Genomic DNA, 15,103 nt, shown 5'->3' on the forward strand with positions numbered 1-15,103 from the left:
TTGTGATTTCCGGTGTTTTAGGAAGTGACGTACAGACCATGTGGGTCCGGCATTTTGCTTTCTCTTGCATGATTTTCTGAACATATTGAAAGATTTGATGTAAATTGCTATATTTTGTACTCAATTTAACAACTTCATGTTTCATCAGGAAACCAAGTGATAATATCGCAGGTTTAATTTGTATACGGAGTATACCCTGTTTCCATGATTTAACTTTTAATAGTTTTAAGCGCGGAATATTTTCACAATTTATTTTGTCAACAAGAAAAAGTTGAGCAAAACTAAAAAGCCAATATGGCAAGCATTGAAGTAGCCAAGCTGTCATGGGTTCCTCCCAAGGATTTTATAAAATTTGAAGCAAGGAAAGAAATACTTTTTAGACTGAAAATTGTTAAAACATCAACATCAAGCAATGCAGTATCCATGCACAATCAAATGTCAAATGAATTAATTTGTTAAAATGTTTCCCATTTTCTTTTTTTTCAGTAGTATTTATTTAGTGGTGTAGTAATATAACAAACAAACAAAATGTCTAGATTCTTTAAAGCTGGGTCTGATTCTGAGAGTGAAACTGAATCAAGTGAAGATGATGAATTAATACAACAGAGGCCATCTGCTGCCCCAGTTCCTAGGTAAATTATTGCTGCACTAGTTAACCAATATCTATTGGTAATTAAACAGCATATTTGTAGACCCAGTCAAGTTGTTTATTTGTTTGGGGGGATTAATATATGCTAAATAAACCATTACTCGGATTAGAATAACTATGATATAAAATTCTTAGTTTTCAATTTTGAGTAAGACAACATAACAAAATTTGTAAATTAGAAAAATGACTAGTGACTAGTTTCTTTGAAATAAGAATGTTTTTATGATTTATTTTTCTAGCCGAACGTTCCAGTTTAGCGATGATGAAGAAGATTCTAAGAGAATTGTTCGTAGTGCTAAAGACAAAAGGTTTGTGTGCTTGCTTTGATAACTTGGATGTCTTGATTTGATTTAATTTGATTGCAATTATTAAATTCTAATAAAAGGTTTGTTTAAGCTAATAATTGTTTTGAGCTGTCACCTCTGCTCACATGTTATGGTACAAGTTAGATCGGGCAGTAAGTTGCTCAGTATGCATACCAGTAGACCCATTAAGATATAAATATCTACTATGGGGGGATTTAATGTATGCTAAATAAATAATTCATAAGTAAAATATTGTTGGTTTATATCAATGATGATAAACTTATCAATTTACACAATATACAATTAAATTTTTGTAACTAGTATTTTGCATATCTTTCCTTGATTTAATTGACAAATTGTGTATTTAATATAAAGGTTTGATGAAATGACTAATATAATAAAACAGATGAAGAATCATAAAAATATTAAAGATATGGCCAATGTACTGAGTGGTAAGTGTCTGTCGTTGAACTGAGCGTTATTTAATTTTGATACCTTAATTTAAAGTCAAATTTATCCTGGGTTAATCTGATTCGATTTGGTCTAAAAACCACATATCCTGTATCAAATCAAATTTGAATATGGCAATCAGCGCATTTATTGTAGCAGCGAATCAAATCGATATACGTTAATCGTGTAAATCAACTTTGGAGCGTCGTAGCTCTGTTAACTTCCGCTTTGATAATGGCGTCCAACATGACAAAACAATTACGTGCAGGGTAATTTCTTCCTGCCTTGTCGCCATCTTGGAAACTATAAATAGTATAATGTTCATTTATCCTGCAGTATAAATCAGATTCAAATGCGTAAAAATGCCTATAGTTAAGTGGCGACTCCCTTCTGATACAAGTTATGAAACATTTTGTAAAGACATCTACTTCTAAATGTCTGTAATCTTGTTATTTTTTTCCAGATTTTGAAGCCCTGGTGAAGGCTTTTGAAAAAGCTAAGAAAGTTGTACAAGAGGAAGGTGTTCCTAGATTTTTCATCAAATGTTTATATGATCTAGAAGAATATGCAAATGAGGTGAATTTTCTGAAATTACACTGCTTCTTTGTAGAATCTTTAGTCATTCTAGATTTGAGTCACATTAGTCAAACATTTAATATGATAGAATTCAATTAATATTCCATATATCATTACAAAGCTTATTCTGTAATGAAATGAAACTTTAAATCCTATATTTCTGCACCTGATTGGGTGAACGAAAGCTTTTGCTGAATAGGAAAGTGTTATCAGCATTCTTAGTTGAGATGATACCTTCGGATTTTCCAACCCAGTTTCGTCCCCCCGTCAGTGTTGCAAGTACAAGGGGTGGCATGGAAAAATTTTTCTAGTTGTCGGATGGGACAATAAACAGAGGCCCTGTGTGCTTCAAGGCTGTGCATGTTAAAGATCCCTCGACAGTAGGAAATCGAAAAAGAGTAGGCAAATGCTACTGTCCTTGCAAAATTTCCCCCTGCATGGCGTTGCTTGTCTTCATTAGCCCACATGTTGCAGAAAAGTAGGACGTAATACTCCATTCATTTCATTTAAATTATTTTTTTGAATTTTTTTTATTCAAGTGCTGGGAGGATAAAGAATGGAGGAAATCAATTAGCAAAAATAATTCTAAAAGTTTTACATCATTGAGACAGAAGTTAAAGAAATTTATTCGTGAAAGATTTGAAAAAGAAGTAGCTGAATATAGAGAGGTTTGTTATTTTTTTCTTAGATTTATTTATGTATGATGTAAGATTTGACTGTAGTTAAATATACTATGACACATGTAAATTAACCTTTTTGAATATTTCAAAGTCTGAATTGACTGACTGCACAATAAATAAGTGATTTTCACATAATTATTATTTAAGATTTCAAGTGCTTTGTCTAAAACTTTTTTCATATTCAATGTATTAGCATTCAGACATTTTCAAAAATATGTGCTTAATATATTAAATTAGTTAATATATTTAAGGAATGACCTGAACATTTTTTCAGTTTATCGATGTATAAACAGAAAAAACCTGTGTACACTGTATAAATCCGCGAAGCTGTCATTCAGTGAAGTGTAGATTTCGGCTCTGGTGACGTTCGAAGGAAAGACATTGACGCTGTGTAGTGGCCACGTCAATCAAACTCAATGATAGAAATAGTCCGTTAAAGGGCGGAGCTTATATTTACATTCCGTTTACACAGATATAAACCGAATTCACGTGACCGCTGTTATCAATTAAATTGCGTGATAACATGTAAACGGAATCGTGATTTAATTAGTATGAGATAATCAAAATGACTGATACAGATTTCAATTTGCTTTTTTGCGTCATTACTGTCTTCTTGTTATTAAAACTGTGGTATATTGTTTTAGAATCCTGATCAAGGAGATGATGACAAGAAAGAAGAAACGCCAGCTCCAGGTTAGTACAGTTTTAACTGCCTTACGATCACTTCCCTTCAACTTTGAGAGCCAAGGTACTTCTTTAAATAACTTATCAGATGATAGGGGTTGAAAGCCAACACCTACCGACTTCAAAAAGCACTGGCTGAGGAAAAAGAAATTTTTCTTACCTTGGGACTTAACTTCAGCTAATGACCGTAAACAATAAGAATCAATAGCAAACCAGACATTGACAAAAATATATTTTATTGAAACCTTTTAGAAGAAGAATCTGAAGAGGAAGAAGTTAAAAAACCGGAGCCAGTTGTTACCAAACCAAAATTACCAGCACCGCCAGTTATCAAAAAACCTGTAAGATTATAAGATATTTTACTTTATTATGAATAACTTCATATCATTGTTATACATTGTTTTATTTCATCTCTATATAATTCTCAATTATCAATTTTTATGGTGGTTAAGTTCGCTCAAAAATTTTAAGGAATTGAACCTTATCTCACTACCATTTGTCGTGATTAGAATTGTATTTGAAAAACGTATTGAGTACAAAAGATGGTTTGTTAGCTATATAAGTGCTTTGTGTTCCTCAAAAATTGAATTTGATTTAAGTGAGTTTGAAGGAGCTTAAGTTTTGAGTCACTTTGAGTCGCTTTTAGACTCAAAATCAAATTTTGTACAGTGGAGGTTAGGACAGTTATTGCTTCCAGGCTGTTTCATACATATAAACAGTAATATCAGATGAACATGATCACAAACTATTTGTCTATGGTAATTTAAGTGGAAGTAGGAATTTGATTCTGAAAAGAGTTAAATGAAACTTAGCGATTTCAGCTGTTCATGATAAAAGATCATTTTGATTTGATTTTCCAGGTTCGTAAAGATGAAGATGATGATGATGAGGATGATGATGACAGTGATTGGGGAATGTCTGATGATTCTGTAGAGTCAGAGTCTGATGATGAACCAATGGAAGTTGGTAAACTTACAGCAGAATTCTTCTTGAAAAAGTAAGTCTAGTTGTTTTATGTTTGGAGATTGATTGACAGGTTACATTCTTCAAACTCAGGAAAGTATTTTTTAGATCTTTGTTATGCTGTCCATGTCTATAGGGCATATTAAATCTGCTTATTGATCAGATCATCTGCAAAATCAGGAATGATAACTAATGTGACACCATTATGTTATAGATCTGATTCTGGAACAGCTAGAAAAGAAAAGAAGAAGAAAGAACCTAAGAAAGTGAAATTATTAGAGAGTGATGAAGAAGGAGATTGGGAAGAAGTTAGAGGTGGAGCTCCATTGATAATGGTAAGTCGGTTCTAAAGGGTATTCATCAATTTGTGATATACTGGTAGTTGTGAAAATTCAGAATTTGTTTTTTACCATCAAAATATCTGCCTATAGGGCAGTGGTTCCCAACCTCTTCCAGCTTTCACACCCCCAGAGCAATCAAGTGGACCTTTCACACCCCAAAAAATTTGAGTCATCCACATTTCCAGCATGTGATGATGTGAGGTGCTCTCGCAATTCAAAATAAGTTGTTCTCATACACCAGTTGACCACACCCCCCATGGGGTGAAAACATCCCAGGTTGGGAACCAGGGCTACAGGCCTAAGCTTTTTCTACCCCTGCCTTGTTAATCTTTGTATGGCTTCACTACTTGTATAGCTTCACTTTAGATCTTCTGACCTTTGTATGTGTAGAGTACTGTCTGCAATGCTCTGTGGTACCTGTAAATCTTCAAAAAAGGACCAGATTATGTTGTTTTTATTGCAAAAATTAATGTTTTGCTTCAATGTTATTTTAAAGTCATTCTTCAGTTTCCTAACAAATATTGAAAATCGTGTTATAGGAAAGACCCAAGATGTTTGCTAAAGATCAAGATATTACAGTTGATGCTGTAATGAAGAAATTATTTGAAATAACTGCAGCTCGTGGTAAAAAAGGAACTGATAGAAATGAACAGATTGAGTTATTAAAGGAGTTGAGAGAGATAGCTGTAACTAATAATCTAGGTCTAGGTGTAGATGTTAAATTATATTTTAATATTATTGGTGCTATCTTTGATTACAATCCAAATACATTGACATCAATGAGAAATGATGTATGGGAAAGGTGAGTTGCTTGATATGTATATTTTGAATGGTTGTGTCTATTTGCAACATATGACCATCCTAACCCTTAAAAATTCACTTAATATCATATCAATATTGACTATCAATATGGCTTCACACCTGCAAAAAAACTAGTGCAGTGACAGGAAAACAATCCATTACCCATGCACAACATGAATGAAGCTGCGTACAACGGTACCAAAAAGATGGAAAACGGAAACAATACATGGCCCATTTGACAGATAAAAATATTGAGATATTGTGTGATATTTTCAGTTGTTTAGAGTATATAAAGACATTATTAAATATGTTAATTGATCATCCTGAAGTAACAGTAGGAGAAGATATCAAAGAAGATGATGAAAAACTTCAAGTAAGTTATTCAATTATGGTTTTATTTTTAGAATTTAACATAAGATGTTTGATCTGCTTTGATATATTGAGGTCAGAGGGGCTGACGTGGACAAGTCTTTAGAATAAACAGAGCTCTGTGTGCTACAGGCTGTGTATGTTAAAGATCCCTCAACAGTTGGAAATCAAAAAAAGAGTAGGCCTATGCCTCTATCCTGGCAAAATTTATAGTACTTCATAGTTTTGCTTTTTTTTTTTAGCCCAATTTGGTGCAGAAAACTCTTAGTTTTATTTCATTTTTGATAAAACATTGCCCACTAACAGTTGTAAGATAGACATTTATTATTCATATATGGTTATTTTGTTAACAAAAGAATGAAAAAGTTCTGTAGTTTGTCTCTCCAATTTAATGACCTATTTTCATTTGTCTTTGAAGGAAGCTCCATTTATGATTCGAGCATGTTTTCTGACATTGGTAGAGAAAATGGATGAAGAATTTACTAAAATGTTACAAGGATGTGATGCTCATAGTACAGAATATGTAGAAAGGTATTTTATGTATTCCTAATAATTATTGTCAATTAATTTTACCTTCTTTCCTTTATTGACTTTGATTTCATAAATAGGCCTTAAACAGATTAAAAGATAGCTTGCCAGGCAAGGTAACATACGCCCACTGGCAGCTGTCAGAAATGATTAAACAAGTCTTTAGTGACTACAGGGTTGCACAATATAGCTAATAGAGTGAAACGTCAAGACAGACACGATATTTCGGTGAAATATTATCCGATCATCGATAGGGATCATCTTCATAATGACATAGACATACAAAATAAAAATCAAAAGAATCTGTAAAAAATTGTAGCCTGTAGAATGAGCACGAGTTGCACAATATAGCTAATAGGGTAAAACGTCAAGTCAGACACGATATTTCGGTGAAAAATTATCCGATCATCACGAAAATCAATAGGGATCATCTTCATAATGACATTGACACACAAAATAAAAATCAAAAGAATCTGTAAAAAATTGTAGCCTGTAGAGTGAGCACGAGTTGCACAATATAGCTAATAGAAAAAAACGTCAAGTCAGACATGATATTCCGGTGAAAAATTATCCGATCATCACGAAAATCAATAGGGATCATCTTCATAACAACATTGACATACAAAATAAAAATCAAAAGAATCCATAAAGAACTGTAGCCTGTAGAGTGAGCACGAGCCAAATGTGAACCGACGGACCGGCGGGATGATTACAATATACGCCCATCTTACATGTGGGCGTATAAAAAGAATTTTCTAAATTTCGTATGTGACACTCATTGCAGCAATTTGTATCATTCCAATTTTTGAACAGACGTCTGTGGTTCTTACAATTTTCTGAAAACTAAGTCTTTAATGACGTCACTTATCACAAAATATGCTCTATTACATACTTTTAAAGCCGTTTGCGTTTTTATAGGAATTGCAGGAACCATAGATGCCTGATTGAAAATTGGAATGCTGCAAAGTGATGCTATCATTATCGTCAATACACTTAAAAAATTGTATGATTGTCAAAAAGCCAGTAAAAAAGAATATATCTGAAATACTTTATTATTTTGTAGATTAAAAGATGAAAGTCAAGTCTGTGATATTATAGAAAAGACTTTACGATATTTAGAAATAAAAGGAAAACCAATGGAGATAGCTCGTATTTACCTCAAGAGAATTGAACATCTGTATTATAAGGTATAATCTAGTCATATTGATAAAATATATTTTTGATTACTGCTACTGTCAAAATCACATGAGAAATGCAAAAAGTAGTTAAAAGTTATGATTGTCTTTGATACAGAATTGTCAGGTGAGGATTTTAGTACATACAAGAACATGATATGATATCAAATTTAAGGGTACACATATGGACGAAACATATCAGGTTGTGGTAGTATAAAGTGAACAGTTGATGTTTAATTTCAGTTTGATCCTAGTTCAGTTTATACAGGTGAAACAGATATTAAACCAAAGGTATGATTGTGTGATTTGCTTCTTTATATACATATATGTGCATTTGCTGAAAACAGTAATGACAATGAGGATACAGCAGATATAAAAATCTGTCAAAGCATGACAATTCCATTAATCAAAATCCTCGTCCAAAGCATGGCAAAATCAAGAGTAAAAGTTATATAGTAGTGGACTTCTCCAAGGAGAAGTGCCATCAGGTCTTTCGAAAAGAGTAAGCATGGTATGCTTTGTGTGCAACACATTTCCTGGCTAATTGATATTTAGTGCTCTTCAGTGAATGATAAGCTTCTACCATGATTTTGGCTATGACTCAAAATATAAACACAAGTAGTCTGCATTATTTTCCTACAATAAAGTACCTATATACTTCAGTTTGGAATGTACATAGTTTCTCTCAGGAATTCTTATACCTTGTTCATTTTTATACACCTATATTGTAATGTTGACAAGTTTGAATTTGGGTAAGATTTGACCAATATCTCATGAGTTACAGCCCTTGATATACAGAAAATATGTAGAAAGTTGTACCTTGCTTGGCAACTGTTAGCTATGATTTGAAATGTCTGAAAAATGTGTGCAAATGTCTTTATCCTATTATAAATCATGATTATTTTGAGATATAGTTTTACTATTATCTTTATTTCTTATATTGCACACTGCATGGCATTGCCTGTCTTCATTGGCCAAATTGGGTGCAGTTTCATTTTACACTGCTCTATTTATTTTATAGGAAGGATCATCTGAACAGATAGTAGATAAATTATGTAAATATCTCTATACAGCTGAAACTAGTGACAGATTACGTACTCGAGCTATTCTATGTCATATATATCATCACGCCTTACATAATCGATGGTTCCAAGCTCGTGATTTAATGTTGATGTCACATTTACAAGATAATATTGGTCATTCTGATATACCTACACAGGTAATTATAATTACATTATTTGAAATGGGTATTTGCATATTGATTTATTTTTTCAAAATTATGTCATGAATATGTAATAGGTGGTATACAAATGCATTCTAAGTACTTACGCCATTTTTATCTAGTGTTGAATAACAGAATTAATCTGTTAATCTTCAGGTCTCATAAAATTGTCTGGCTAAGCTAAAATACCTGTTAATCAGTAATAGTGTTCACAGTTTACTGTCAAAATTTGAGCCTTCTTACAAATGTGCATCCATTGTTAACAGTGTTTGCAAGTTACACTTTTTTCCTAACAAAAGATTGTTAGATTGTCAGATTTGTATTTGTCTACCTGACATATGAAGGTTCTTGTTTCTTGTTATTTTTCAGTTACTATATAACCGAACATTAGTACAACTTGGTTTATGTGCTTTCCGTCAAGGTAATATAAGAGATGCCCATCATGCACTAGTTGATATACAGTCTAGTAATAGAGCTAAAGAATTATTAGCCCAGGTCAGTAATTTTGTTAACTTTGTTCAAATTACATTTTGAATTGATGCTATTTTTGTTTGTGTTCTGTAGTTTAAGTTTGGGATAATGTTGTATAAATATTTGCTGTATTTGCGCTACTCTTTAAATACAACTAAATCATACTGTCTCGTCTTATAGTGGGCAAGGCAAATATTCAGCCAATAAATTGACAGACTGATTTAAGAAAGAATAAAATGAAGCTTGTTGGATGCCAAAGGATTAGTTGGAAGGGTGTGATAAGTGACCATTGAAAACACAGGCTTGAAAGTGAATATTGTCAGAATTCCAAGCTATGCTATCTGTCTAGCAGGTGAAATTGAAAGCTTCTGATTGAGCATCATATCCCGAATACAGTTTTTGACATGATCTTATTAAACTAAGCCCACTACACTTTGGTTTGGGGTGTGAAAATGAGATTGGTGCATTTAAATCTGACCAATCAGATCGGTAGAACAGAAATGAGGTCATGTAAACAAAACACAACACCGTTTTGCTCGTTTGAAGAGATAAGAACACATTCTTTCCAAGTAAATATTCTAAAGTTAGGTTTGATTTTCTCTCATCTTCAATTCTTACTCAATTCTGTACTGTGATTGAGCCCTACCTCTGATAATATAATCCATACATAGACATTTATTTGTGTGATTGTATATTTAGGGTTTATTACCAAACCGTCAAAATGAAAGAACACCAGAACAAGAGAAGATAGAAAAGAGAAGACTATTTCCTTATCATATGCATATTAATTTAGAATTATTAGAATGTGTTTATCTTGTTTCGGCTATGTTATTAGAAATACCTTTCATGGCAGGTTGGTTTCAAATTTTATATTCCTTATAATATGTTCAATTAATTAGAGAACAAATTAGTAACTTTGCACAGACTAATGCTCTGTTTGGTGGAGAAAAGTTGCATTTGTTTATTGGCCATGTGGACTATCTGAAAGTAATGCCATAACTTCACTAAAGTAGCATCAAGTGTCAGGAGGGTTTGCCAGTTTTGAAGGAGACTTTGGTTGACAATGAATAAAGTATTTGGATGACATTCATATTATTCTGTGCCTTTCAATCGTCAATCATGAAAAAAGACAATAAAAAAAGGAAAAGTTCAGTGATGCTTTATTCATAAATGTCCCTCCTGCTAACCAACTTCCTGTCACGTGACAGCAAGAGCAAGCAACTCTCTCTGACCGGAAGGGAAATAACTCTGGTAACTAATCCAGCCAACAATATGTCAATATCATGAATGTTTTTTTTATTGTAGCTCATGAAATGGATGTGAGAAGACGTATGATCAGTAAAAATTTTCACCATGTTATGAAGATGAGTGAAAGACAGACATTGATAGGTCCACCAGAAAGTATGAGAGAACATGTAGTAGCTGCTAGTAAAGCTATGAAAACTGGTGATTGGAAAGCCTGTAAAAACTTTATTGTTAATGATAAGATGAATGCTAAAGTAAGTGTAAAGCTATTTTTTTTTTTCAGATTCGCATGAAGTATTACGCCATCATGTTGTCAGATCTAGAAACAGTAAAGAAACCCACAGAAAAAAAATGAAACAAAAGTATCTTGAGCTGCAATTATTAAAAAAAAAAGATTTTGTTACAAGCGCGATTTAAAAGAATTTTTTTGAAATTTGGCATCAAAATGCTTAATTGATGTAGGATTTTTATGCCAAAATATTGTTTGATGAAGCATTATATTCTGAATTTATTTTGTAGGTATGGGATTTATTTTATCAACCTGATAAAGTAAGAGATATGATAACAGTGAAGATACAAGAGGAATCATTACGTACCTATCTATTTACCTATAGTAACGTATATGATACTCTTAGTCTACAAACTCTAGCTGATATGTTTGAATTAACTATGCCAGTTGTTCACAGGATCATCAGTAAAATGATCATTAATGAAGAATTGATGGTGAGTTAAAGAATGATCTTTTAACAATAATCTACCATTTCCCAAGTTACTTGGTTGGTTATTGATTAAACTGCAAGAAGCTAACTTTATGATTTTATTTGTCACATCAAAATGGTTGACACGGAAAAATTGTGTAGTTGTTTGGATTAGACAATAAAAACGAGGTCCTGTGGGTTTTTTTCTTAAGATCATTCAACAAATGAAAACAGAGAAAGAGTAGGCTAATGCTGTTTTCCTGGCTTAAATTTTCTTAGAGAGTTTCATGTCCTTTAGTATAGAGAGGTGCAGAAAAAGATGTATAAGTCATTTCATTTGATTTATCTTAAAAATTATTTTGAACTTTACGCTGATGGAATTGACAGTATTTGTGACCATTCTTTAATTATAAACTAGTTATGATGATAATGAAGTTATTTTGCTACTATCACCAACTGAATATAGCGATGATTAACTTTCTCTGATACTGGTATGACTAATATTGGGGTATCTTTATAAGTTTTACATACACCTTAATGGTGCTTGACAGACGAGTTCTGTTTGTTTGAGATATAATCAACCTGAAGATTAACAAACAAAAATTTGAACAGGGTGCACATTGTGATCCATGTGCACTGGAAAAAAGATGGTGTACACAGAATTCAAAAGCAGAGGAAAGAATAAAAGGGTGATATTTGAATGTGATATGTCCAGTTCTATATTCAGAACTCACAAAGGGAGTGCCACCTATGTTCACTAAATTGAAACTTTTGGCTCTACATTTCATGGTTGGAATTGGTTGTAAGTTTCTAAGCTTTCTCATTAAAATATTTCAAAATATGCTTTCATTTTTCAGGCATCCCTGGCAGAGCCCACTCAAACAGTTATCATGCATCGTACAGAGCCAAGTCGTCTACAGTCTCTAGCTCTACAGTTGTCTGATAAATTCTTGACATTAGTGGAGAATAATGAACGTATATTAGAAGTCAAACAAGGAATTTACCCCTTCCAAAATAAACGTGATCGAAATGATAGAAACCCAGCAACTAGTGCCGCTTTTCAACATCACACTCAAGGTTTGTTTTTTTTTCTCGATATTTTGAATTTATTCTTTTGTATTTATGTGGAGCTTACCGAAAAACGCCAGTTTGAAAAAAAATTATCGTATCCCTGCATGAATTAAGCCGCAGCAGTAAAAAATGTTTTGAGTCATTGTTGTAATGGAAAAATAGCCAAAACTTGTTGTGCATGTGTGTCAATTTTAAAGCTTTCAATATGCTGAAGAGAACTTTATAATAAAGATGGATTCCCCTTTAGTTTGATGTTGTGTTATCATATAGCTAATATTGTTTCTGCCAGCACCATAATAACAAAACTAATTATCTGTTATACACTCTCACTTTAATAATCAAATTTAAAGGGATACTACTTAAAAAAGAATTGAGATGTTTGTCAGGATGAATTCTCAAAATCTGAAAGTTGTACAAATAAACAGTACAGTATCCCTTTAAATTTTTTCTTATTATAACAAAAGAAATAATTGTAAATTTCTTGCCTCTTATAGCTGGTGCAATTGAGGGTAAGGACAAATCTTGATGCAGTTCAATTGCTTTCCAAATTTTATTCTTTGATCTTTGATAATAATCAAGTTGATTTTTTATTCCATTTAATTTGGTCAAATGTGATATACAGATTTACAACCTTTTCGTTCCATTAACTCTTTTGCTTTATGAATTTATATAATATATGCTTTTAATTTGTGATTGCATAGATTATAACACAACCTTGTCTATCCAATTTAGTTTTAGCAGCTTGCCAGCAACATTAGTGCATATTTCATTAGTCTTGAATTTGACTCAAATCGGAATTTTGATATTATTTCTACTGTCTAATGCAAGATTCTGAATTAGATAGTGTACTGAATGATAATATAGTTCACTGATTTTAGTTAGGAATTATATAATTTTATCCTCTTATTAGAAAAGCCATCCATTATTTCCCCAAGTTAGGGACATGATATTCATCCTAATAGCATGCTATAAACCTTGTATTATTTTAACATGTAGAACTGGTTTAGTGGTAAGATATAACCTCTTCATACCTCGGTTTCCTGGCCCACTTTCCTTATACACTATTTATTTCATTAAAGGGATTGTAGAGATGTTTTTCTTTTAAAACTATGTGTATCAGGGATAATGATAGCATCAATTTGCATTATTGTGGTTTTTGCAATTCCACTAAAACTAGGTCTTTTTTTTATGACATTACTAAACACAGGCCATGTGTGACAGGCATATATTGGGATTAGGTTTTGTTTGGAATTTTAGGAATCACAGACGTCTGATTGAAAATTAGAAGGAGGCAAATCGGTGCTATCAGTATTCTTGATATACATAAAAAAAATTAGAAAGCCACTTTATAATCCCTTTAAGGTTTATAAGGGATCTTGTTTTAAAAACCTAATGGGACAAGGTTAAATATATTGAAATGATAAATTCTGTAAGCCATCATGCTGAATTAAACTCTGTAGCACTTTCTCAACTATTTTTTCTTCCACTCAATGCAGGTTTTCAGCAAGCTCTTGGTTAAGGAGTTAACTTTTCAACTCTAGTATATGTATTTTGTTTTTATACAAAGTCATGAAGTCTCTTATCTTTGAAATCCACTATTTTCATATCAAATACGGTATATGAAATAAGTTTTAGTATGTAGTAACATTTTAATCATCACTCTTTTACCAATGTAAAATTATTAATATTGCTCAACCTTTGCACAGTTCCATTACTTTATTTATTTACCATGAAATACAACTAATGGGTCATCTTCTACCTAAATTTCAAAATAATAAAAGTTTTTCTCTCAATACAGGTGAAGGTTACGGTCCAGCAGCAGGAAAACAACAATCAAATCAAAATTGGAGTAAGTATAGGTCTTATAATAGCATTATAGTGTTATTGTTAAAGGAATTGATTGTAAAATGTTTTTCAAAATTTTGTATGTGTATTGGGGGCAATGATAACATTAAATTTGCGTCATTCCAATTTTCAATCGGATGTCTGTGGTTCTATCAATTCTATTGAAAGTTAGTGTTTTATTACATCGCCCCTGCAAAGGTCCAAATTGATACAAGCATATTTTGAGGGGGTAACGTCATAAATCTCATAGTTTTAGTGGAATTGAAAGAACCACAGACGTCTGATTTCAAATTGATGCTATCAGTGTCCCTGATACGCATACAAATTTTGAAAAAAAAAGTTTACAATCCCATTAAGTGTTAACACTGGTTAACCAAGGTTGATATATGTCAGCCATTAAAAATATAAATGTCAAAATTATATTAAGTAAAAGTCATAAAACTTTCATGATTATTATTTTGAAGTAGATTCTGCAATTCACCAGTTTAATTTTCCAACAAATGTTACCAGTAGCAACAACTTGCAGTATCCATGGAAGCCAATTTGATTCTTATATTTTTATTTTTCATGATTTCAGATAGAAGAAATAAGAATTATAACAGAGATAACAGACATTATTAATTTACAGAGAATCAGACGTGAAAACTATTTGTTCTGCTAATATAGTTGTGCTGAAATTGTTTATAATATAGAACTTAAAACATGAATTTAAGTTCGAGAGTTTGTAGTACTGTTTCACCATCATGGTATAAATCTATTTTACTTTGTAATTTGGAACTTTATTATCTTACTTTATGTAATCTTCAATATATATATCGTTTGTTTCCTTCCAAATGACAATTAAATAGTAGGTGTTTAGCTGGATTATATTATTAGTTTTCTTTTCAAAAGCCCCATCTACTGTCAATACATTTTATATGCCCACATTTCCTCAATATTTTAACCATGTTAAAAACTAATTTTCACATCAATTTTGTGATTTATTCAAAGCTGAACCATTAATCAGTCAAAGAAGTTCTTACCACATAAT

The 15,103-nt window shown here is 32.1% G+C and overlaps 1 protein-coding gene across 1 annotated transcript; it reads left to right on the forward strand.

The window, feature by feature from the left end:
* Positions 1 to 528: 528 nt before the first annotated feature.
* Positions 529 to 12,341, forward strand: LOTGIDRAFT_136673 (hypothetical protein; the record flags this gene model as incomplete). Its single annotated transcript, XM_009046884.1, has 20 exons — positions 529 to 632; positions 889 to 957; positions 1,330 to 1,406; positions 1,868 to 1,980; positions 2,520 to 2,648; positions 3,305 to 3,353; positions 3,600 to 3,670; positions 4,205 to 4,341; positions 4,522 to 4,642; positions 5,188 to 5,450; positions 5,726 to 5,822; positions 6,237 to 6,349; positions 7,410 to 7,533; positions 7,911 to 7,979; positions 8,543 to 8,740; positions 9,113 to 9,238; positions 9,914 to 10,067; positions 10,520 to 10,713; positions 10,979 to 11,182; positions 12,015 to 12,341. 20 exons carry the CDS (start codon positions 529 to 531, stop codon positions 12,339 to 12,341), a joined length of 2,739 nt encoding a protein of 912 aa, XP_009045132.1.
* Between the last annotated feature and the right edge of the window lie 2,762 nt (positions 12,342 to 15,103).

This window comes from Lottia gigantea (genome assembly GCF_000327385.1).
Source record: "Lottia gigantea unplaced genomic scaffold LOTGIsca_108, whole genome shotgun sequence".
NCBI classification, from domain to species: Eukaryota; Metazoa; Mollusca; class Gastropoda; family Lottiidae; genus Lottia; species Lottia gigantea.